The following is a 25,494-nucleotide window of genomic DNA, read 5'->3' as shown; positions in this document are numbered from 1 at the left end:
GGTGGAGTTCATGGCCAGGGCATGAAATATTCTGCATAAGAATCTCTGGGGGACCAGTTAATAGCATAGCTTGTTCCTCTCAGTCCATGAAATGGATAAGGCTATAGACCAGGACTGCATGTTAAGCAGATTTTCAAACAAGATACACCCCTCCAACCTTGCCAGTCCTTCTAAACAGTTTGTGCTCATTTGCTGCCTAGTCAGGCTTGAACATTACTCCAGGTTAAAATCAAATTGCAACATCATTTCCAGGTGACAGAAGAGAGAGCCAGACCTTCGATTCACCCTGCTGCTGTGAATGTACAAGGTCGTGTGTTTGTGAAATGACTTATGAATAATGAGCCAGGTCCCAGCTGATGTAAATCAGGGTCACTCCATTGACTTTAATGGAGCGATGTTGATTTGCACCTGCTGGGGATCTGGACCAGTATTGGCCTTCCTCATTTAAAATGGTGTCAATGGAAGTCATTGGAATTACACCAGTGTAAAACTGGTGTAAGTGGACTAAGCATTGGGCTATAGATTTATATACATCATTTTCCATAGTGCTTATCACTGACTTGGCCCTGCAGCACAGCCAGCCATCTCTGCAGTGGAACCTGCAACTGGCCTCTCCTCCCTCAGAAGGAATTCCACCAACGTAGGCGGAGCTATATTGGTTTGAGTGAAACAAGACTTGAGCCCTAAACGTCTACTCCTGCAAAAAGGGCCACTGAGGGAGTCTTTTAATGCCCCCACCTGAGCCCGGTCTCAGTTTTAGGTGGCATCTGGGGCGCTGGTTCAATGCTGTTTCTGACGAAAGAATATCCCTTTCCTTGACTAAATCACCAACCCCGCGTGCATCTGCACCTGGATTCGTCAGGGGGATGTCTCATGTGTACGCAGTGACTGTTGCTGCTTAGCTTGCAAGACCTTGAGGCAATCAGGTCCCAGCCACGCTGGTGAAATGCTGTTTTGATCTCGTAAGCCCTACATGGCCGAGGTCAGGGGTGGCCAACCTGTGGCTCCGGAGCCACATGCGGCTCTTCAGAAGTTAATATGCGGCTCCTTGTACAATGCGACCGCCCCATCGGCACCCCCGACGTACGAGGAAGCAACTTCAGGGGAAGGGATGAAAACGGAGGCGTTCTCCCCTCCACCGTCTGTGCCCCTCCACCCCAGCTGGGCTTATGTGGACCCCAGTGAGTACTCGCTTGCCCTGCATTGCTATGAAATTCACTTGGCCAGTTTATTGTCCCCGTTCTACTGATACATGAAGCTGAGGTGCAAAGACTTGGCCAAGATCACAGAGCAAGTCAGTGGCAGAGCCAGAAACAGAATCCGGGAGTACGGACGGTAGACTCCACTCCTTCTCAGAGCAGGGGGTAGAATCTAAGAGTCCTGACGGCCAATCCTCTGCTCTAACCACTAGACCCTACTCCAGGGGTGGCCAACCTGTGGCTCCGGAGCCACATGCGGCTCTTCAGAAGTTAATATGCGGCTACTTGTATAGGCACCGACTCCGGGGCTGGAGCTACAGGCGCCAACTTTCCAATGTGCCGGGGGGTGCTCACTGCTCAGCCCCTGGCTCTGCCACGGGCCCTGCCCCCACTATACCCCTTCCTGCCCCCTCCCCTGAGTCTGCCATGTCCTCGCTCCTCCCTGCTCCCCCCCAGAGCCTCCTGCACGCCACGAAACAGCTGATGGGGAGGGAAGGGGAAGCACTGATTGGCGGGGCTGCCGGTGGGCGGGAGGCGCTGGGAGCGGGGTGGGGGAGCTGATGGGGGGGCTGCTGACATATTACTGTGGCTCTTTGGCAATGTCCATTGGTAAATTCTGGCTCCTTCTCAGGCTCAGGTTGGCCACCCCTGGCCTAGGTGTTCCAGTCTATTACTCACTAGGAACTGAACTAAGGAGAAATGACTCTTGGGGTCTCTGTCCTACTGCACTACTGGCATATTGGGGGGGGGGAATCGAAACCCAACAGGCATGAACTTGCCACAATAGGGATCATGCAATGGTTGAAGAATCTTCCTGTCACAGGGACAGATTAATCTACTTGAGTTGTATATTTTAGTGGCAGTTGTATATTTTAGTGCCCCAGGTACTCAGGGTCTGTGGCTCATTGGCCCCCTTTGCTAGTGCGTTGCATGAGCACAGATGCACACCTTTCCTCTTTGCTTTTCTGCTTTCCTCCAGGTGGCTGGAAACACCCTTCTACACCCGCTGCAAATTTCAACTCCTCACGAGGGCAACGTCATCGTGGTGGAGCCGCTCTCTCGCTGTCTTTGCTGGTGCCTTTGTTGCTTTGTGGGTCAAACCCATGCCCCTGTCCTAGCTTCGTCACTAGTCCAAGTGCGTCAGCCTTGATTATTCCCAGTGTACGGGTGCGGCAGCACGTGCGTTATCTCACGATCTGTGCTGGGGGTACCGCTGATCTGTGTTTTGACCCCATCACCGTTCCCAGGGGTGATTTGTCTGCTATCTCGTTATCTTTGCTGGCAGGGAGGGCTAGAGTGCGTCTAGTCACCATACCTCTGAGAGGCCAGCTATCTAACCATCTTTGCCAAAGGGAGCTGTTGGTGTGCGCCTAGACACAGTGTCTCTAGGAGAGCTGGTAGGTGGACGATTGGACTTTCTTTGGGGGTGGTAGCGGTGCCAGGGGAAGGTGCTCCTTCCCCTGGCTGTTGCTAAAATCTCTCTGAGTATTGATTGGGCGGAGATCATTCTCAACTGTAAAAAGAGGTGGGTTTTATTATTCATGTATTGGACTTGCAGGTCCACCGCTGTAGGCCCGTGATGCACGGCGTGGGCCGGGGGTGTGAAGGTGCCCAAGTGCTTGGGCTCCTGGAAGTGGGGCAGGCCCCCAGGGAACCCTGGTTCAGAGGCCAGCCCTGCAGCCGTGGCATGGCCGCCCCGCTGCCCGTTCAAGTTTGGTCCCCCCACCGCAGAGAGATACAGCACCGCTCACTTGATTTTGCCCCCTGTCATGACGGCTGGCTGCAGGGCCAAACCCGAGTGGGCAGTGGGGTGGCCAACGCTGCTTCTCCTGTGGGGCCGGCTCCTGCACCCGGGCTTCCCCCCAGACCCATGAGGCCTGCCTAGCCGCACCCTGCTTCCAGCAGCCTGTTTCCCCTCTGCTGTGCCCAAAGGACTCACTCAGCGACAGCCTCAAGACCTGCTGCAAGTACTGGGAGCTGTGGTGAGTGTCCGTCTAGGGGAGCTGGCCAAGAGAAAAAAAGTGGGGAGTTGTGTGTGAAAAATTTCTGGGGGGGTGCCCCTGGCCCATGTGAATTAAGCCTGCCACTATCTAGGTCATTGCTGTTATCCTCATGTCATAGCAGGGAAAGGGAGTTTTGTAAGTAACTTGCTTATGATAACAGAGTGAGTCAGCGAGGGAACGAGGAACAGAACTCGGGGTTAGACGCAGGAGTCACTGAATAGAATCCAGTTGGCTGTATTATGCAGGAAGTTAGACGACCTGATCACAATGGTCCGTTTTGGCCTTAGAACCCAGCATCCTGAATCCCAGGCCCTGCTCTTTGTGGATTTGAGCCTTCTGCATTGGGTAAATACTAAATAGCACTTTCCCTCTGTAGCTCTCAAAGCATTTTACAAAGGGAGGTAGCCAGCGGCATTCATAGAGCTGGTCAGGGATTTTTCGAAGAAACATTTTGTCAGCAAAAAATACCGATGCATCAAAACGGACGCTTTTCGTGGGAAAGCATCCACTCTGGGGAATTTCTGGCCTTGAAAAATGTTTGCAAATTAAAAAAAAAAAAAAAAGTTTCAAAATTGTCCAAATGTCCCGTTTTGATATTTTTGAAATGAAAAATGCCGGTTTTCCCGATTCAAAATGACTTTTCGTTTCAAAATGTAAGGTAATTAGATTAAAAACCCGCTTTCACAAAAGGGTCACAATCCAGATGAAACGTTTCAAAGCGACTGAAATGAAATGTTTCGCTTGACCCCACTTGCAATTTTTCTCAGATTTTCGGTGTGCGAAAATTTTCAAGATTTCAACTTTTCATCCCAGTTCGGAGTGGGAAAATTTTTCACAGGATGGCTTTGTTTCCACCACTTGGCTCTGGGCCAAAAAACAAATGTGTTTCAGAGCAGAATTTGTTGCCCTTTCCCACCCAGCTCTAGTTATACCCCTTTTACAGATGGGGAAACTGAGGTACAGAGAGGTGATGTGACTGGCCTGAGGTTACGCACAAAGGGCTGGTCTACACTAAAAAATTTAGTTTGACCCAGCTACGTTGCTCAGAAATCCACATCCCTGAGCGACATAGTTAAGTCCCTCTGTAGACAGTGTTTGCATTGACCTTGGTACCACTCCTGAGGGAGGTGGATTTACTACAGTGATGGGAGAACCCTTCCTGTTGGCGTAAGTAGTGTCTACACTGAAGCGCTATATTTTAAGTATAGACATAGCCATAGGTCATTGACAGAGGCCTGGTCTACACTAGGGGGGCGGGGTCGATCTAAGATACGCAACTTCAGCTACGAGAATAGCGTAGCTGAAGTCGACGTATCTTTGATTGACTGAGAATCACTTCCTTCGTGTCCTCGCGGCGCGGGATCGACGGCCGCCGCTCCCCCGTCGACTTTGCTTCCGCCTCTCGCCATGGTGGAGTTCAGCAGTCGACGGGAGAGCGATCGGGGATCGATTGATTGCGTCTACACTAGATGCGATCAATCGATCCCCGATCGATAGATCGCGACCCGCCGTTCCGGCGGGTAGTGTAGACGTACCCAGAGTCAGGAAGGGAACACCGTCACCGCTGACTCCCAGGTACGTGCTCAGGCCTGTAGATCTCAGCTGTGTTTCTCGGGGCTGAGTTTGCAGGCAGCTGGGGAATTCATTGTCAGCATTAGGGGTTACTGCCTGGGTTATGGGTGCTAGAAACATGTGTGCAGGTCACCTGTTTGTGTGACTATGATTTCCCACTCACCCCGTCTATGCTTCTGATTGTTGTCATAAGAACACAAGAACAGCCAGACTGGGTCAGACCAATGGTCCCGCTAGTCCATTAATCTTTTTTTTGACAGGGGTCAGTGCCAGATGCTTCAGTGAGACTGAACAGAACAGAGCAATTATCGAGTGATCCATTCTCTATCTTCCAGTCCCAGCTTCTGGCAGTTAGAGGCTTAGGGACACCCAGAGCATGGGGTTTCGTTCCTGACCATTGTGGCTAATAGCAATTGATGGACCTCTCCTCCAGGAACTTATCTAATTCTTTTTTGAACCCAGTTATACTTTTGGCCTTCACAACATCCCCGGCAACAAGTTCTGCTTTGAAACATGTGTTTTTCTTGACCCAGAGCCAAGCGATGGAAACAAAACCAGCATGAAACCCTCTGGGTTTTTCTGGATTGTATTTTCAACACTGGCACCATTGTGGAAGGTTTAAAAATAAAAGCAGAGGGTCCGGGTCCCTCCCTAAACTGCTCGTACGTTCAGTTGTCTGTTGTTAACTCTTCAGACCCAGCAGGGCCTGTCACTGACAGCTGGGAGACTGTGCCCTGATGAGAGCAGAGAGTTGGATTCACCCCGCAGATGGTGAAATCTGTCTTTTGCAAAGCTCCCCGGGGCCAGGAAAACAAAACCAAAACCATCAGGTGCCCGGGAGAAGTGACCCGTAAGCAAAATTAATATGAGCTTTGCAAACATTGAGCAAAATGAATAAGAGCTTTGCAAATATAAGTGGGAAACAGCTCCTCTGAAGTGGCACCCTCTTCTAGATGCCAGGTTATTTCTGGCGCCTACGCCCTATTAATTATTTGCAATGTTCCTCTCTGAATTTTTCTTCTACACACTTCAGTCAGCCCTGTAAAATCAAAAGCTGGTCTCCTAAACAGGTGTGCTCCTGTTCCTTTGGGAGAAATACCTTTCAAGTGACCCGGTGTGTGCCCTTGGGCAAGGCCCTTTCCTTCACCATGCCTCAGTTTCCCATCCCACCCTTTGTCTATTTAGATTATACCGGGACTGTCATGTTAGGTGTGTGCCTACAGCTCCCAAGCAAAACTGGGCCCTGATCTCAGTTGGGGCCCTCCATAAGATGATTAAAATTGAAATAATTGCCCACATTTACACAGCAAAGTTGCAACTAGAACCCAGGTCACTTGATTCCCACTCCAGTACCGTAGCCAATAAGCGGCCTCCCAATCTGAACCACCGTTCGTAATACAAGAAAGAGCATTTAAAAATGGCTATGCATTTTCTATGAACAGCAGCACAGATTTTTAAAGGTATTTAAACATTGCAACGCCTAATTGATAGAGGATAAGGGCTTGTCTGCACAGGGACACACAGGAAAATTAATCTGTATGAGCTAAAGGTGTGAATTTAAAGTGGTTTAGTTAACCTGCATTAAGCTCCAATGTAAACACTCCTATTCAGAATTATAGGACAAAAAAGCCTGGGAGTTTAAATTCCTACCTTTGTTAAAATCACGGTCTGGCGATGTCTACGCTGGCAATTTAATGACAAGACTTTTGTCTTTCAGAGGTGTTTTAACCCCCCTTCTGCCCCCGAAAGACAAAAGTTTTGCTGAAGACAAGCGCCAGTGTGAACAGCCCTTTGTCCGTAAGAACACTCTCCTGGCGACAACGCAAACGCTGCTCATGGGGGGGTGGATGTTTTTTGTGGGCAGGAGAGCCGACAAACAGTGTCTACACGGTGCGACTTTTAGCGGCACAGCTGTAGTGACCCAACCATGGTGCTACAAGCTGTGTAGTGTAGCTATATCCTCAGTAAAGACACAGGATTTATGCAAAAACAACGAGGAGGCTTTGTGGCACCTCAGCGGTGATGAAGTGGGTTTTAGTCCATGAAAGCTTATGCCCAAATAAATTCGTTAGTCTCTAAGGTGCCACAAAGACTCCTCGTTGGTTTTGCTGATACAGACTAACACGGCTACCACTCTGAAACAGGATTTATGGTTTATTTCAACAATCTGTAATTTACTAACAAATTTATTTGAACATAAGCTTTCGTGGGCTACAGCCCACTTCAATAAATTTGTTAGTCTCTAAGGTGCCACAAGTACTCCTGTTCTTTTTGCGGATACAGACTAACACGGCTGCTACTCTGAAACCTGTAATTTATTTTTTACAGGTTTAAAAATTTTATTAAGATGATGTAAAAAAAAAAGTGAACGGTACAGAGTTCAAGCATAGAGGTTTCTGGTTATCAGGGAATAACGTACAGATTATCGAGGGTGCAAAGTTTGGTTTAAGATCAGTGGCATAAGGAATACATAATCTACAATATCCCTGATTGGGGGTAAAGGGTTGATAGGTCAAAGTACAGCCATTGAGAGATGAGGGTATGAAGTTCATAAAGTGGCTATGTTCGGGTGTGGAGTATAATGAGTGGATATGATGATGAGAATGGATTGACCCTCATTTGGTGAGATTTAATGTTCAGGGAGTTTATGGTTCCAGTTCATATGATCCAACGGAGAAAGTCTCTTGGTCCCTTTCTCGTAGTCGAAGAACGATGTCACTCTGGCTCACGCCTCCTGATACTGTCGGTGGCTGGTGATGTGCTCGATGTAGATGTCCCTGGACCATCGGATGGTGTCTGAGACCGTTTTTTGTCTTTTGACTGCAGAGGTGTCAATGGGCTACTTTATTTTGAATGGCCCTTAGAATATGCGCTAAACAATCCTAAAGAAGAGCTCTGTATAGCACGAAAGCCTGTCTCTTTCACCAACAGAAGTTGGTCCAATAAAGGATATTCCCTCCTCAACCTTGTCTCTTTAAAAATTAATTCAGATTGACTTTCCTGAGTGCCCCAGTGTGGACAAGCCCTACATTTTATTTTCAAAAGTGAGCTAGGCCTCATAGGAGCGGAAATCCCCTTGATTGTCAGTTAGGCTCTTAAAGGCCTAATTCTCTTTTGAAAATGAGATGTAGGCTCCTAAATCAATTAGGCATGGTAATGATGAGTGAAGCAATGTTTAAATACCTTTAAAAATCTGAGCCAGTGTCTATTTAAAAGCTGTGAGTGTTTTCCTTTCAGAAATGCTCCTGTTATATCAGCTGAGAGTGACTATCTATCTGTCTGTCTGTCTGTCTGTCTGCAGCTCAATCCCTTCCATGCAGATGTATGCCACATCACAGCCATCCCTGTCCATGGAATGGGGCCAGGGCGTGAGAAACTGGCAGGGAATGTTTGGAACCTGGGTGTATCCTCACCTCTGCTGTGCAAATCTGGGACTGCATAGCCTCAGCGGTGTCTGAGAGCCATTGTGGGATCATTAGTCAGCCCATACGTCCCATGACTATCCTTATTAATAATGGCAACAAAGGCAGAGTCCTCCTCATCATCCTAATTTTGCTGGTGCCCAAAGGCCTTTGAGCCTTTCACAGAACAAGTCTAACGTAATTACAAAGATAAGGGCTGTGTGCCCGACTAAATCCCTCGAGAGGAATCAATGCAACAGAACCAATGCCAGCTGGAAATAAACAAGGTGAGTAACACATGCCCACAAGCCTACAAGAGCCATTGGATGGAACTCCAACTTCCTACCCTGTTTTAAAGTGGAGCTTGATACATTTATGGATGGGATTATATGGCCGGGGATTGTATGATAGAAGGGGGTTGGACTTCATGAACAAGGAGGTCCTTTCCAATTTTTCCTACCTACATTCCGATGCTGCAGAACAGCTCAAATGCAAACCGAGCAGGGGAGAATTAGACAATTTGTCTAGAGGAAGGTTCTATCCCTTTTCCTCTCCAGCTTATCCCACAGGACCAGCAGGTGCCAAGATGGGATGTCTGATGACTCCTCTGTCTGCTCCTGTGGAAACAGGGATAGCCGATGCAGATCTCTTTAGCTGGTACACTTGAAAAGTCCAGATGAGCCGCAGTGGGTAGCCCTCAAGCATAAAGTAGTAAGGATCAGGCTTTTCAAAAGGCGGCCACGGGTTCAGAGAAGAATCCTGAGAACGATCAAAGGATTAGAAAACATGCCGTAAAGAGAGAGACTCAAAGAGCTCAATCCATTTAGTTTAACAAAGAGAAGGTGAAGGGGTGACTTGATTACAGCCCATAAGTAACGACACGGGGACACGAAGATCTAATAAACGGGCTCTTCAATCTAGCGGAGAAAGGTCAAACGCGATCCCACAGCTGGAAGTTGAGGCTAGACAAGTCCAGCCTGGAAATAAGGCGTCAATTTTTAACGGTGGGAGTAATTAACCACTGGAACCATTTACCAAGGCTCCTGGTGGATTCTCCATCCCGGACCATTTTTAAATCAAGACGGGATGTTTTTCTCAAAGATCTGCTCTAGGAATTATTCTGGGGAAACCCCCTGGCCTGAATTACACAGGAGCGCAGAGTAGATGATCACAATGGCTCTTTCTGGCCTTCGAATCTATGAATAGCAGGACCGTGGTTAACTTAGGGGTGCCCAAGGGAGTTGGGAGTCCAACTCAGCTGATTTTCAGTGGGAGTGGGCTGTCTCCAAAGTGACCAGAAGAGTAAGATCCTGACTCCCCATCAGGTTTCAATGGGATAGGGGGGTAAAATTTTCAAAAGTGCCGAAGTCCCACTGAAAGTCACGCCTTTTGGAGAAATATCTCTCCAGCGTGTGCCCTTGGGCCTGTCCCCTCTCTGTGCCTTGGTTTCCCCTCCCGCCCTGTGCCGTGCCTTGTCTATTTCGATTGTGAGCTCTTTGAGGCAGAAGCCTCATCCTGTGTGTGTGTGTGTGTGTGTATACAGCTCCTAGCACAACGGCCATGATCTTGGTGGGGGCCTCTGGAAGCTGGTTAAAATGGAAAAGAATTGCCCACGGTCAGCTTCTGGTTCCCAGTCCAATACTGTGTCCTTGAGACTGCCAGTCTGAACCAAGGGCATTTAAATATAGATTTGAATTTTATATTGATGGTGTCTATTTAAAACCTGTGAATTTCTCTTTCTTTCTTTCTTTCTTTCTTTCTTTCTTTCCCAACTTCTGTACTTCTACCATGTTCCCTGCAGATTAATCCCTTCCATGCTGATATATGCCATCCCTGCCCAAGGGGAATGGGCCAGGGCAAGTGGCAGGGAATGATGGGAACACGGATGTATCTGCAAATCTGGGCCGTTTCAATGTCAGTAGCGTCTGAGAGCCAACATGTGATCCTTAGTCAGCCTGTCCGTCCCATGACTGTCATTAGTGATAATGGTAGCAACAACAGAATCCTCCTCATCCTTTTAATTTGCAGATACACCCATGCGCCTATAATTCCCTGCCGGTTTCCCACCCACTGGCTCTAATGCGGAATACTTTGAAAGTCAGTGGGACTCAAGCATCTAAGTCATTCAGGATGTCTACACTGCAGCTGGGCACGGGTCTCCCAGCCCGGGTAGACAGATGCTGCTAACAGGGATCAAGTTAGTACGCTAAAAAACTGCAGTGTGGATGTTGTGACCCGCTAGGCTTGAGAGGCCGAGATGTAGCATCCACACTGCTATTTTTAGCCGGCTCACTGGATCCCTGATAGCGCAAGTCTGTCTCCCCAGGCTGGGAGGCGCGCTCCCAGCTGCAGCATAGACGTATGCTGAGGTGCTTTGGGAAATTTAACCCAGTACCTCTAAATCACTTGGGTGCTTTTGAAAATCCCAGCTGGGGCAATTCTCCAGCTTAGAGGCCACCAAGCTGTATTTCGTTGAGTGCAGGTGGAATGGCCCCGGCTTCTGACTATGCCAGAGTGAAACTGCCTCCGTTCCAGGAATGAACCAATACAGAGAGGAAAAGAAAACTCCTTCCCATCAGAGCAACCTGCCCCCCATGCCCAACTGGTACAATCCTTGTCAGCTTGCTTGCAGCAAAGATCAATGAACATGGCTACTGCTGAATATGCCAGCTCTGATGATTTTGTAATGAGTCTCATGAAACTCATGATAATGAGTCTCCTTAAAGCCCCAGCTCCTGGAGGCAAGTGGATAGGGAATGATTCCAGCCTTCGTTCTTCAAGCAAAAGTAAGTTCCTAGCCCTCGTGGCTGCGGATAAGCTTCAAAATGTGACCCCAGTGCACCCTAAAGCCTCAAAAAAAGCAGAAGGCAAATAAAAAGAGCAGCAAATCTAGGATTTTTACACAATCTAATGATTTTAAAGCCAATCACATGATTTTTAGTGAGCCTGACTCATGATTTTTCAACATTTGGGGTTGGCAATACTGTATATAAGGACACCCCCATTTTTCCCCTCTGGCAGGCAATATTGTTTCCATCTTATCCAGGCTGGGTTTTGACCTTAAGACTTGCATGCCTTCTGCCGTCCGGCCAGATAGCATATCTACATTGAAATGGAGTGGACATGATCTGATGAATATAGATCTGGGACATCAACAGCATGCTTGGAGGCATCGTAAGCTGTGCTGTGCAATATCAGGTCTCTGGGGGCTTGGATTTGCTGTGGGCACTGAATAACAATGGTGATAATGCTCGTCGCTGCAGGGTTCCATAATGGCAGACCCTAAGGGCCAATGAGAAATTATTTAGCTCCGCCAATTGCAACCTCCCCAGAAGCAGTGAAACCGAGCAAGTCCTACCATCCTAATACGCATCTGTCGGCATCACCAGGTGTAGCAAAGGCAGCCAAAATGCAGCCTATTGCTAGCTTGTCTGGCATCCATCACTCAAGGAAGATCACCTGACATATGAGCTAACATCTTCTCTGCCCATGAGCTGAAACCAGATAGTATTTCATAGACAATGTCCTGTCCATCCAGGGACAGCCCGGAGCTAACTAGCCAGCCCCATCACTGTCATCTTTGCCCCACAAGGGAGGTTTGAGACTAGGAGACAATTGCACAAGAGAAGATCTTGACGGCACAGGCCAAAGGTTAGCATAGTTCAGCTGGGTCAGCAGTTTCCCTTCCATCATGCGGGGATCTGCAGACGTCTCATTCCTAGCCCGTGTCAGCGGTCGGTATGATATGACGATGTCTGCATTTTCCAGGAAGAAGCAGCAGAACCTGAAATTGCGTTCGAGGCGCTAATGGTTACATAGGGCAAGTCGATAAAAAAACCAGCAAAAAATTAGCAAAATGTTTCTTGTTTTTCATTGATTCTTTTAAAGAAGAATTTCTACTAGCTCCAGAGGAAACTCTGTCCCCCCCTACTTGCATTGAGTAAATCTATCTATCTATCTATCTATCTATTGAATCTCAGAGTTTATATTGTTGCAATGCCTACAGTACCTAGACAGCTGCCATTGGCATGTAAAATCAATAGCAATATCAAAGTCTCTCCTGGGCTTCATAGAATCTCTGGCCCTGCTCCATTTCTGGGGGATAAAATCTCTACTTGGGATATATCTGTTTATTTGTATGGTTCTTTTGGTCGATTTTTTGTTACAGTTTTTTTGGAGTGGGTTGTCTGGCTAGATGGGGGCGTCCTTGCTGTTCTTGGTATGGTGGAAAGGCTTTTCGGAGGAAGGTGTCTGCAGTATTTCCTAAAGACAGTTAAGCTCTGCCTTCACCCACTCTCCTCTGGAAGCTCATTCAACAGCTGGATCTTTCTTGGTGCAGAATGGTTTGTCCTCAGCACTTGCATGCTTTGTTCTGGGCTTTGGGATCTGCATGGTCCCAGATAGGAACACAACCGTCTCAACGTTTGGTTAGTGCTGGAGTATTTCCCCTGAAGTATATAGATCTACAGGAGGGGAATTAGTTAGTCCTCAACTTGAATGAGGGTAGCTGGCCGCTTATTGCTAGGGGATATAATGTGTTGTAAAAATCTCCAAATGAGACACCGCAGTATCCGTGTGGTTTACAGAATGTGCTGGCCTCTAGTATCATTTGTAAAGTATTGTTTTAAACAAAAAAGAAATTTTGGAATAGATTTTCCCAAGGTGGTCCTCTAAAGTCACCCACCTAAATCCGTATTTAGGGGAGAATGCTTATTTAGGCTAAGTATCTTAGGAGCAAAAGTCTAATTGACTTTCAAAGGGACGTGTGCGCCTCTATCACCGATAACAATCCCTAGCGCTTATCCAGCGCTTTTCAGCAGCAGCTCTCAACGCGCTGGACAAAGTAGGTCAGGCACATGATCCCCATTTAACAGATGGAGAAACTGAGGCATGGGGCAGTAAAATGACCGGCCAACCATCCTGCAGCGGGCCCGTGGCAGAGCTCGGGGTGGAAAGCAGGTTTCTGAGTGGCAGAGCTGTGCTCCATCCACTAGGCAGCACTGCCTACGCTTAGAGTATGTCTCCATGGCAATAAAAGACCTGTGGCACGGCCAGCTGATGAGCTTGCAAGGCTTGGGATATGGGGCTCTAAAATTGCAGTGTTTTGGCTCGGGCTGGAGCAGGGGCTCTGTGCCCCCAGCGGGGGGAGGGTCTCAGAGCTGGAGCCTGAATGTCTGGATTGCTCTTTTTAGCTGCATAGCCTGACCCCTGTGAACCAGAGTCCGCTGAGCCGGGTTCTGAGATTCAGTGCGGAGGGTTTTTTATCCCAGTGTAGGCATCCCCTTAGGCACTTTGTAAACACCTAAGTGCTTTTGACAGTCCCAGCCTCAGATGCCTCTAGCTAGGTCGGCTTTTTGGATAGGCTGAGCACCCCGAACTCCAGCTGAAATCAACGAGAACTGCCAGCTGTTCATCACCTCTGAAAACAAGGCCACTTATTTAGTTGACAAAATGTGGGGTTTGGGTGGTTCAGAGGATCACATATAAAAATACTGACTATAATTATCAATGGGTATATTTCACTACATCGAGCCAAATTCTGCTCTCAGTTAATCTGGTGTAAATCCGGAGCAGTGCAGATGCCCACAGTTTGAATACTGTGTGCAGTTCTGGTAACCTCATCTCAAAAAAGATATATTAGAATTGGAAAAGGCAACAGAGAAGGGTGACAAAAATGATTAGGGGTATGGAACAGCTTCCATATGAGGAGAGATTAAAAAGATTGAGACTTTTCAGCTTGGAAAAGAGATGACTATGGGGGGATATAAAATCATGACTGCTGTGGAGAAAGTGAAAAAGGAAGTGTTATTTACTCCTCATAAAACATGAACCAGGGATCATCCTATTAAATGAATAGGCAGCAGGTTTAAAACAAACAAAAGGAAGTATTTCTTTACACAATGCACAGTCAACCTGTGGAACTCATTGCCAGGGGATGTTGTGAAGGCCAAAACTATAATAGGGGTTCAAAAAAGAATGAGATAAGTTCATGGAGAATAGGTCCATCAATGGCTATAAGCCAAGATGGCTAGGGATGCAACCCCATGCTCTGGGTGTCCCTGGCTTCTGATTCCTGGAAGCTGGGAGTGGACGACAGGGGATGGATCACTTGATGATTACCTGTTCTGTTCATTCCCTCTGGGGCACCTGGCATTGGCCGCTGTCAGAAGACAGGATACTGGGCTAGATGGACCATTGGTCTGACCCAGTATGGCCGTTCGTATGTTCTTATTTCAGTGGATTCACTCCAGATTTGCGCTGGTGTAACTGAGATTGAAACCTGCCCCACAGATTTCAATGTAATTGCTGCTCTCCCTTGTAAATTGCACAGGAACATAGACTCGTGAGGCTCCCCAGACCTCTCATGTGGATGCACAAGGCGCTAAAAATATCCCAATCCCTTTGTTTCTTCCATGTTGGGTGGATTAGTCTCTGGAGCAGGGAACCTGCTTCTTATTAATCCACAGCAGTGCCAGGGAGTAGCAGCTGGTGTATCTGCTACTATGTGAGTCCATTAGACCATAGGTTCTCAAAGTGGGGATCACGAGCAGGTGTCAGGGGGGCAGGACGACCTGGGAGAGGTCCCAGTATGACAATAGATTGCATTGACAAAACCATTACATGGGGAAAAGGATGCAGTCCTGCTATCATGATCTTGAATCAATGCCCAATGCTCCCATGTGAGGACATTCAATGATCCTGAATCAACGGGAGCTCTTTACCGTTGACACAATCTCACGTGACATTCTCATAAGCAAACTAGGGAGGTGTGGTCTAGATGAAATTACTATTAAGTGTGTGCAAAACTAGATGGTTCTCTATCAAAGTCGGGGATGTATCTAGTGAGGTCCAGCAGGGTCCGTCCTGGATCACCTACTATTCAATATTTCATTAATGACTTGGATAATGGAATGGGCAGTATGCTTATAAAATGTGCAGATGACACCAAGATGGGAGGGGTTGCAAGCACTTTGGAGGACAGGATTAGAATTAAATAAAAAAACCCATGATAAATTGGAAAATTGGTCTGAAATCAACAAGATGAAATTCAGTAAAGATAAGTGCAAACCCAGGGTTGTGAGTTCAATCCTTGAGGGGGCCATTTAGGGATCTGGAGCAAAAATCTGTCTGGGGATTGGTCCTGCTTTGAGCAGGGGGTTGGACTATATGACCTCCTGAGGTCCCTTCCATCCCTGATAATCTATGATTCTATGACAGTACTACACGTAAGAAGGAAAAGTCAAACAAACAGCTACAAAATGCCTCAGTTGTAGTATTGCTGAAAAGGATCTGAGGGTCACAGTGACTCGCAAATTGAATATGAGTCAACGATGTGATGTTGTTGTGGAAAAGGCTAATATCATTCTGGGTGTATTAACAGGAGTGTCGTATATAAGATCTGGGTGGTAATTGTCCCACTCTATTCGGCACCTGGAAGGCCTCAGTTGGTAAAGAGTTGAGAAAACCTGACCTGTGAATAGGATTGGAAGGATTAGAGTTTTATCAGTAAATATCAATAAACGTTGATTTCACTGTACGCACACAAACCTACACACAAAATTTCCATTGATAATAATCAATACTTACAGATAGGCAAAGTAAGAAACATTCTTCTTGAGAACGTATTAGTTTGATTTAAGGCTATTTACGTATGTATATTTTTGACATATGATGTTTACAATGTATGTTTTAACTGTTATAAGACGTTAACTTTTTGAATCTCAATTAAATCTAATTAAATAATTTCCTGACCTTCCCCGTTGTATGACCCCCATAATTTCCTGCAACTGTGAACATTTAAATTGATAAACAGAGAAAAAAATGCTTAACACCCATGATTTTGTACAAGTGTGAAAATTTAAATTGATAAAAATTGAAAAAAAAATGCTGAAAAATAAACATTGATACTATCCATCAAAATTATTTTTTAAAAAAAGTGTTCTGCCAAGCCTATAAGGAAAAGTTTAAAAAAACCCAGTTCTGTTTAATCTTGAGAAAAGAAGGTTGAGTGGAGACCCGATAGCAGTCTTCAAATATGTTACAGGCTTTTATAAAGAGGCCAGTGACCAATTGTTCTCCATGTCCACCACAGGTAGGATGGGAAGTAATCGACTTAATCTGCAGCAAAGGAGATTTAGGTTAGATAGTAGGAAGAATTTTCTAACTACACCTCTACCCCGATATAACGCTGTCCTCGGGAGCCAAAAACTCTGACCGTGTTATAGGTGAAACCGCGTTATATCGAACTTGCTTTGATCCACCGGAGTGCGCAGCTCCGCCCCCCCGGAGCGCTGCTTTACCGCGTTATATCCGAATTTGTGTTATATCGGGTCGCATTATATCGGGGTAGAGGTGTATAAGGATAATTAAGCACTGGAATAGGTTTCCAAGGGAGATTGTGGAATCCCATCATTGGAGGTTTTTAAGTACAGGTTGGACAAACACCTGCCAGGGATGGTCTAGGTCTACTTGGTCCTGCCACAGCGCTGAGGGCTGGACTTGGTGATTTCTTGAGGTCCCTTCCCACCCTACCTTTCTATGATCCCATAAAGCCTTTTTGATACTTATGCTAGCCCCTCTCCAAAACGAACACCTGTCTCAGGGATGTACTTGTTCCTGCCTTAGAGCAGAGGGCCGAACTAGATGACCTTTTGAGGTCACCTCCCAGCCCTACCTTTCTATGATTCCATGATACCCCTTTTCATTTTATTCAGCACAGAGATTCATGTTGCGATCTACCAAGGGGACGCAGTTCCACAAAGCAGCAAAACTAACCTTATTTCTCTAAAACTTCCGGGGGCCCGTTTCTGATGCTTTCCAAACTAGCTCAGACGCAACTCTGGATTTTAACTCTCATGCCACATTGTTGTTTTCACCATGAAGAAACGCAGGAGCGAGTCTAGCAAAGCTTGTGTAATTCTTATTTGTTCTCTCCTTCCTACATTCATCACTAGGCCGACCGGATAGATTGCTCTGTCACTTTAAGGCACCCGCAGGTCACCTGCTGTTCAACTTGATGAGCATTTCAGAGTTCACTGGCACGGGTCTCTGGATCATGTTGTTATATAAAGTACCTTCCTAATAGTTTGCTTTAGACAAGGGACCGTACACAGGCATGGAAAGACCATGTTCATTTCAAATGTCACCTGAACCTGTTTTACTCCCCCAGTCCTGGCAGTGCAACCTTGCATACCTGTGCAACCACCTTCACTTAACAGCATTTAATTCACAGGAGAGTGGTAAGAACATGTTCTTCTGGGGAGGGGGTGATGACCCAAATGTTCTCCTAAGTAGCTGAATAATTTAATCCCAGGGAGTGTCTTGTCTTAATATTTATCCGTCCACTCATTGCCACCCTCTGGCGTAGTTTGTTCTACTTTCAGGGAGTGTGGAATTTTGTTTGCTTTAGTTTTTAACTTTACCATTGTGGCTGTTTCGTGAAACCAAAACCACTCCCCAGATCTGGAGGCATTTAAAGAAGCGTGGAAAAAGTTTTCCAAAGTGGTTTGGGCCCAGATCCATAAAGGTATTTCAACCCCTCAATACCTTTGAGGATCTGGCAACTTAGTGACGTAGGTGCCCGTGCTTAAACACAGACTAGCTTGTCTTTTCCGAACTGACTCGTGCCAGGACAACGGAACGCGTCCTTCAAACGACAGAGCGGCCGTGAAGCGGCTTGGCCGGTGATCTTACATCGCTCGAGTGGAGCTATTCCAGATTGATGCTGGTTCAGTTCACACAGCTTCTGTGTGTAGACAAGGCCTAATGCTTTCTGTAATCTGGAGTGGAGTGCACCAGTGGGTAGTACAGGAGACCAGGGTTCAAACCCCAGCTGCCCCTGGGTTGTATAGGCCAAACCTTCCAGCCTGCGGCTTAGAATATGTTGCTCGCTGACGGAGGGAGATTGTACAGCATGTAAGGGGATTGGAGGAAGGATGGATTTGTGATGGGGCATGGAGAACTCTGGCTTCAATTCCTTGTCTCTGCCACATACATCCTGTATGACCATGGGCCAGTCATGTGATCTTTCAGCTCCTTCTCTATAAAATGGGTATAATAATGATCCTTCCTGCTCCCTGTCTGGAATGAAAACTCTTCTGTCTTAGGGCAAAGAAAAACCTGTGGCTGGCCTATGCCCGCTGACTCGGGCTTAGGCTGTTTCCAGGCTCTGGGACCCTCCCCGCTGGGGAGCCCAGAGCCCTTTAAATCCCACCCACAGCTCCGGCGGCCAGGCTGGGGCCAGGATTTAAAGGGCTCGGAGCTCCCTGCGGCTGCGGGGAGCCCCGAGCCCTTTAAAACTTGAGAGGCCACGCCTCTTCCGGTTGAGGTCACGCGTTTCCGGATGAGGCCACGCCCCCCTCAGGACTCCGGCTGTACCGGTAAATCCTGTAAGTTACTTTCACCCCTGTCTACCCCTGGGTACTAACATGGCCCCACAACCACAAAAGCTGAGCACCTCCCAGTCTTTAATGTGTTTATTCTCACAACATCCCTTTATGACAGGGCAGTGCTTTTAGCCTCATTTTACAGATGGTAAACTGAGGCGCATAGTGACTGGGCAGAGGTCATGCAGGAAATCTGTGACAGCTCAGGGAATTCAACCTACATTGCCCAAGTCCCAGGCTAGCACTCTAACTACTGCATGGTCCTTCGTCTTTCTGGTGCAGTGGCTGGCTGCCTCTTGCTGGGCATTTGTAATGGACCTCAGAAACAGGCAAACCTCTTGCAAGCACCAGACTGTGCCTGAAACGCCTTTTTCTATTTCAGAGGCTTGCCTGGGTGTGGCGATGCTTTGTTTGTGTTTTGTTTTGCTTCCTAACCTAAGGCTGGCTGTAGTCTGCCACCCTTTGATCCCTAATCCCTTTAAAATCCCTTGACAAGTGGGTGTGGCTCCTTCCGGAAGGACAGGGATTTAAAAAGCCAGTTTGTAAGCGAAGAGGGGAGTTTAGAGAGAGCATGTGAGAGCCAGATCCACCCCCCACCTGCTCTCCCCCCCCCCCCCCCCCCAAGCCACACACAGGAGCAAGCAAACAAACCCCACCAAGAGTAAAAATAATACAGGCAGAAGTCCAGCAACAGAGTGGAGGCTGTCCAGTTTATTGCACTGAAAATAGCATATATGATGACCTGCCTTGTGGGCAGGTGGCGTATGTGTGAATTCAGTGCAAGCAGTTCATGGACCTCAAGGACAGAAGATGGGGTCTTGAGATCAGAGTGGCTGAACTGGAGGGGCTAAGGGAAGTAGAGAGGTACATAGACGAGACTTTCCTGGACACAGTAGAGCGGTCCCACTCCCAGCGAGGAGCATGAAAGTGTTGGGGAAGTAGAACATCAAGCAGGAGCAGAGGGAGGCGATCCCATAGTTGGAACCTCCTTCCAGATGAGGTCATGGTATCCACTTGCACTGCCTAAGGGAGTAAAATCCCACCCTTAATTTTTCTGGTTACGCTTTAGATTAAAGTTCCCGTGTCAAGGGTAAAAGTGCTGCAGAGTGGAAAGGGTTAACACTGCAGCTAGTCAAAATTCTTCTCCTGAAACCCTTGTCGACAGAAAATTGGGTTTTTGGCTCAATGTAATTTTCAGGGGAAACGTCTGCTTTCCTTGAACGCGTCTGATTTTTTTGTTAGGAAAATGAAAGCCGAAAATTTCAGCTGTAAACTGATTTTTAGGAGGATGTTGGCAGTGTTTGGCTCAAAACGGTGATTGGGGTGTTTGGGTTATTCGATGAAAGGGTTGGAGTCACCCCAGGGCAGGGACATAGCATAGGACCATTGTAGACCACCGTATGCTGATCACTTGATGATTCCCCGTTCTGTTCATTCCCTCTGGGGCACCTGGCATTGGCCACTGTCGGAAGACAGGATACTGGGCTAGATGGACCTTTGGTCTGACCCAGTGTGGCCGTTCTTATGTTCTGCTGCCCGCGCTGTACAGCCTCCAGCACTGAGGTCTTGTTGGGGTGGAGTGTAATGGGTGAAGCTTTGGTCTCACCCCGAGCATTCCAGCTGTCCTGCTTGTGTAGTTGAATTCATCTCCCTTCATTCAAACTCTGTTGTTTCTAAGGTCTGGTCTATACTACCCGCCTGAATCGGCGGGTAGAAATCGACCTCTCGGGGATCGATTTATCGCGTCCCGTCGGGACGCGACAATCGATCCCCGAATCGGCGCTCTAACTCCACCAGCGGAGGTGGTAGTAAGCGCCGCCGACAAAAAGCCGCAGAAGTCGATTTTGCCGCCGTCCTCACAACGGGGTAAGTCGGCTGTGATACGTCGAATTCAGCTACGCTATTCACGTAGCTGAATTTGCGTATCTTAAATCGACTCCCCCCTGTAGTGTAGATGTACCCTAATTTCCCTCCAGATGATCGAGCGTGTTAATAACAATCGCTCCTAGGCCACAGAGCCGGGGCCCCTGAATGGGGGCTCCGACCCTGGCTTGTGAAGTCCTTGCTGAATCCCTCCTTGCGTTACAGAGGTGGGGCTGAGTCGGGTCTGGGAGTGGGGGCTCCATCCCCTGAGCTGTGAGGTCCGTGACCCTGCGCCTGTGTCACAGAGCTGGGTCTGAGCTGAGGGGTCAGTGTGGGGGTTGCACCCTGTTGTGATGAAGTTCTTGATTCCCTCCCTGCACCATAGACCTGGGTTTGAACTGGGTGCATGAGTAGGGGCCGTGAGGTTCATGATCTGCTCCCTGCGTCGCAGAGCCAGGGCTGGGGTGACACTGGAAATGAGCCGCACCGGGGCGCATTTCACTCCTCCGTCTCGTGTTACAGATCTTGTCTCAGGCCTTCCTTTGAGCCCGGAGCAGCTCAGGGGCAAGGCAGAGCCTTTCACTCCAAAGCCGTCCTCTCCTCCGTCCCTCTGCCAACAGGGAGGTGGAGACGGCATGTTCGACTGTCAGGGCCGCTGATTTCGGTTGGACGTATTCCTGGAGGTTTCATCACATGACATAATCCTTCATTAAAGATTAATCTTTAATTCCTGGAGACGCCAGGACAATCCTGGAGGGCTGGTAACCCTAGCGACGGTGTTGCGGTGCCATGGGGAAATTACTCACCCCCCTGGGCTGCGATTGGCTCTGATGTGATGTAGCAGAGAGAGATGCTGCAGGAAGAGCATGCCTTCTGCATCCCTCCACTTCTCCACCCCCCCTCAGCTCCATCCTGGCACTTGCTGGGTGGCTTTTGTCCTGGCATGTGATTGCATCCTCCTCTCCCCCCCCCACCCCCCGTTTTGCCTGGCTTCCTTCCCCCTGCCCTGCGGAGTGGAAATGGTACAGTCCTTTCTCCAGCAGACTGGTAGCTCGGTGGATGTTGCTGGAACGTAAGAGCATCAGCCCAGGCTGCAGAGGCTGGCTTGACTGCAGCGTGCAAACCTATCACCAGGCGGGCACAAGAGAGGCAAGAGGCGTTCTCTCTGCTGCTGCTCCTAGTGCTCTGCACAAGTGTCGGTGCACAACGGTCGGCGTCCCAAACAGGAGAGCATCACCCGTCAGGCACAATGACCCAAGGGAAGGTAGGTCGGGACCCAAACACCAGGCTAAGCCCCCCAAACTTTGCAAAGGGGGAATGGGACTATTTAGGCCCAGGGATTAAAAATCGTCGTGTTGGGATGGAGCCGAGACCTGGGCGTCCTTGCACTGCCCAGCTGCATGGTGCATGAATCGGGGGCCTGTAACGGAAGGGATCCGGCAGGGAAATGGAGCGGAGGGTTATATCACCGGGAGGTTATAGGGTGAGTGTTCTGATTCAGTCTGTATTTGTGCATAGCCCTACGGTATCCTGCCCAGGCCGAGTTTAGCTCCATCCTTGCGCTTTGTGAAGGTTATTTTATCTGTACCACCAGCAGGTTGGCTAATAAGGAGCAGGTTTAACCCCTCGTCCCCTGACATGTAATTAATTGAATTGGGGTGGGGGAGGAGGGTTGTGCTTTCCCACCCACCCCTACCTCGAGAAGTCAGTTGCCATGGCAACACAGCATCCTCTGGTTACCACACACACACACATCTCTATATATATCTAATCCTGGGTGCTTCTGGGCTGCAGGATTCTCTCTGGCTGAGTTTTACTTTTGAGCCCACACGGACGTGATGCGCTGTCACTATAAACACCAGATCAGTGGCTGTCTAGATGTAGACGGTGACCAGCTACCCCAGTATCTGTTATGCAGTTAGGGGGACCAGACAGCAAGTGTGAAAAATTGGGATGGGGGGGGCAATAGGAACCTATATAAGAAAAAGACCCAAAAATCGGGACTGTCCCTATAAAATCGGGACATCTGGTCACCCTATATGCAGCCATGGGCTGGTTACATAACCCCCGGCCGATATGTATGCAGGGGTTACATAACCAGCTAGTGGTCTGTCCTGGGACAGCGAGATATGTTTTCTTTCTGGGTAGCTACGGCAAGGATGCTCCTTGATTGGCAGGGGGAGAGTCAGAGCCAATATTCTGCGTGCGGTCGGTACCACATGCTCTCTCTGATGGGATGCAGTGGGAGTCTGAATACAGGAGGGGGTAGATGCTGGGGCGGATACCAGCTCCTTATACAAGAAATCATTGCATGAAAAGACCATTTTGCAAGGATTTTGTTCATCTTCTTCACCTTCCCTGGGCTTTCCCCCCATTTGAATGAGGTCATCTCATCCTGGCTCATGTGGCGTTGATGCAATGTCTGCCATTGGTTGACGACAGACAGATGTCATCACTGATCGGTTTATACTGGTTTTGCCTAGCTGGCGATTCGTTCGTGTTGTGTTGTGATGGATTTATTGTGGCTTTCTCTAGCCAACGATTGGCATTGGTTGAGTTCACCTGGCCCGTCGTTGGTGCGGTCTGGGTTAAGGTTGCCAGCGACTGGTGCACGTTGAGCTGACACGACCAGTGATTGGTTGATATTGGTTTTATCTAGTTGTTGGCTGGTGCATATGGAGCGAGGTTAGCCTGTGATTGGTGCGTAGTGAGCTGGCGTAGTCTTTGAGTGGTGTTTGTGGATACATACAAAACTGTGGGGCTGGCATGTAATGGGCTGGTACCATCTGTAGCTGCTTTGCTCTGTATCATGCTCATTATCTCTCTCTATACAGGTACATATCCTCTCTCTATAGGTACATCTTTGGCTCTTTTATAATTTTGGGATTGTTTATGGGCCCAAGCCTTCTTCCCTTACAGTCAATGACAAACTATCGTTGATTTCAACGATCCTATTCAAGGATATGATTTCAGCGACTAGGATGGCGATAGACTTCTTTTAATAATAATAGCAATAATAATAATACCTACTTATATAGCACTTTTCCTTCACAGATTTCAGAATGCTTTGTAAAGTAGGTGAGTAGCATTATCCCTGTTTACAGAAGCCCAGAGAGGGGAAGTGACTTGTCCAAGGTCACCCAGCAGGTCAGAGCTAAAAATAGACCCGCGGTCTCCTGGGTTCCGGTCCAGTGTTCTATTTGCTAGGCTAGAATGCTTCCTATGTTGGGCCACATCTGTCAGGGGTGGTGTAGGAATATTTAATCCTGACCCAGCATGGTGGGGCCGGATTGGAGGACCTCTTGAAATCCCTTCCAGCCTGAATTTCTATGATTTCTGAGACCTTGGCTTTGCCCATGCAGGTATGATGCAAAGATGCCTGGAATACACAAGACTTTCCTTAGTGAAATGATGATTTCCTTGCACAAAAGCCTGGATAATTGATCCCTGCATCACCTGTGAATGAGTTTTACTGGTCTGAGTGGCCTAACTGGGGAAAGGCTTTGGCTCAGAGCTTTTCCGTTAGTCATAGACACAGGTGTAAAAGACTTATTACTTAAACTTCCAGCTCTATTTTCACTCTGATTTATGCTCTAGCTCGGCCAGAAGTTATGGGCTTGATGCAGGAATTACTAGATGCAATTCTCTGGCCTGTGCAATGCAGGAGGTCAGAACAGATGAACACAATGGTTCTCTCTGGCCTTAAAAGCTATTGTTTAATGGTAGTTTCAAAGAAACTGCTGATGAAAGTGGACCTGCTTCATGTCCAATTGTCCGGGCCCCATTTGGGAACAGAAACACCCTGCTGATAGGAGAACATTCCCATGGACATAGAGATTCTCTGATGTGTTGCTGATGGGTCTTTGCTGGATGTTTCATATAAGGAAGTTTCTCGAGAAAGTTCCTGGAGTGCTGGCTTAGAGACTGATGGCAGTGGATAAAAAGCACCTAAGGGCTGATCTACAAATCTATTTAGGTGAAAGTCAGTGGGAGTTAGGCACTTTTGAAAATCCCACAAGGCATCTATCTGGCCCTAGGTGACTTTCAGTGGGACTTAGGTTTCTAAAGTACTGAGATGTTTCTGAAAATTGTACTCAGTGTAAAGGATGGAGGTCACAATTTTCAAAACTAACAAGTAGAGCTGGTTGGTTTTTTGTTTTCTGAACCTTTTCCTTGGGGGTGGGGGAGGAGGGAGGAGAATTTTTTTGACCAAATGAAATTGTTCATGGGTAAAATGTTTGGTTTTTAGTTAAAAAAAAAGGGGGGGGGAATAGTGGTTTCTTTTTTCTTTGTCGAAGAACTGAACATTTTTTTGTAGGAAATGTAGAAAAAAAATCAATTAAATAAAAGGTCCCATGGACATTAATTCACATTTGGCATCTAGCGCTAGTGCCTAGTGATTTTAGGAGCCCGCCGTGAGACACCCCAAGGCAGTGAGACTCCGACTGAGGCTCGCAAGCGGCAAGTGGCTCTTTAATGTGTCTCTTTGCAGCACATGATATTAAAACATGGATGATTTAATTATTAACCAATTGAAGTTATTAACCAATCAGGATGCTTTTACTATATTATTAACCAGTTGTAGTTGATAAAATAATAATACGTGGTCAGTCATTTAGCTGTGAGAAATATATATATATATATATAGTAAATGAAACAATGAATTCACATGACTGTGGCTCTTTTGGGTAATGTTGATCGCTAATTTGGCTCCTGAGGTCAGAGTATCACTGCTCTAAGGGTTCTAATGGACAGAGGACTCTCCCTCAGCCATTTCCACCGGCTGTGCCTCCTCTCACACTCAGTTGCCTATAATTTATTATCCTGTGTGTCCTCCCCAACTGATTTTCATCATCTATGTTTTTTTCCTCTCCTCCTTTCCCTTTCTATCCCTAGTTTGCCTTTTCTTCCCTCCATTTCTCCTCTCCCACTCCCCTCTTCTCTCCAAATCTGTCTCTAGCTGGACCTTTCTCTCCTCCATTTTGTCCTTTCCCTGGTCACCCCTCCACTCGTATCTGTCCCTCGTTGGCCCTCTCTTCTCCTCCATTTTGTCCTCTCCCACTCCATATCT

General features: G+C 47.6%; 1 protein-coding gene across 1 annotated transcript in view; it reads left to right on the top strand.

The window, feature by feature from the left end:
* The first annotated feature begins 21,672 nt into the window (after positions 1 to 21,672).
* Positions 21,673 to 25,494, top strand: part of FAIM2 (Fas apoptotic inhibitory molecule 2) — a 36,746-nt gene continuing 32,924 nt past the window's right edge. Inside the window, exon 1 of the mRNA XM_026660754.1 lies at positions 21,673 to 21,687. Within this exon, the coding sequence (XP_026516539.1) occupies positions 21,673 to 21,687 (15 nt within the window). The remainder of the gene's footprint in view (positions 21,688 to 25,494) is intronic.

The sequence above is a fragment of the Terrapene carolina genome, unplaced genomic scaffold (assembly GCF_002925995.2).
Source record: "Terrapene carolina triunguis isolate 2854851 unplaced genomic scaffold, T_m_triunguis-2.0 Scaffold836, whole genome shotgun sequence".
NCBI lineage: Eukaryota > Metazoa > Chordata > Testudines > Emydidae > Terrapene > Terrapene triunguis.
This window is presented reverse-complemented; position numbering and strand designations above follow the sequence as displayed.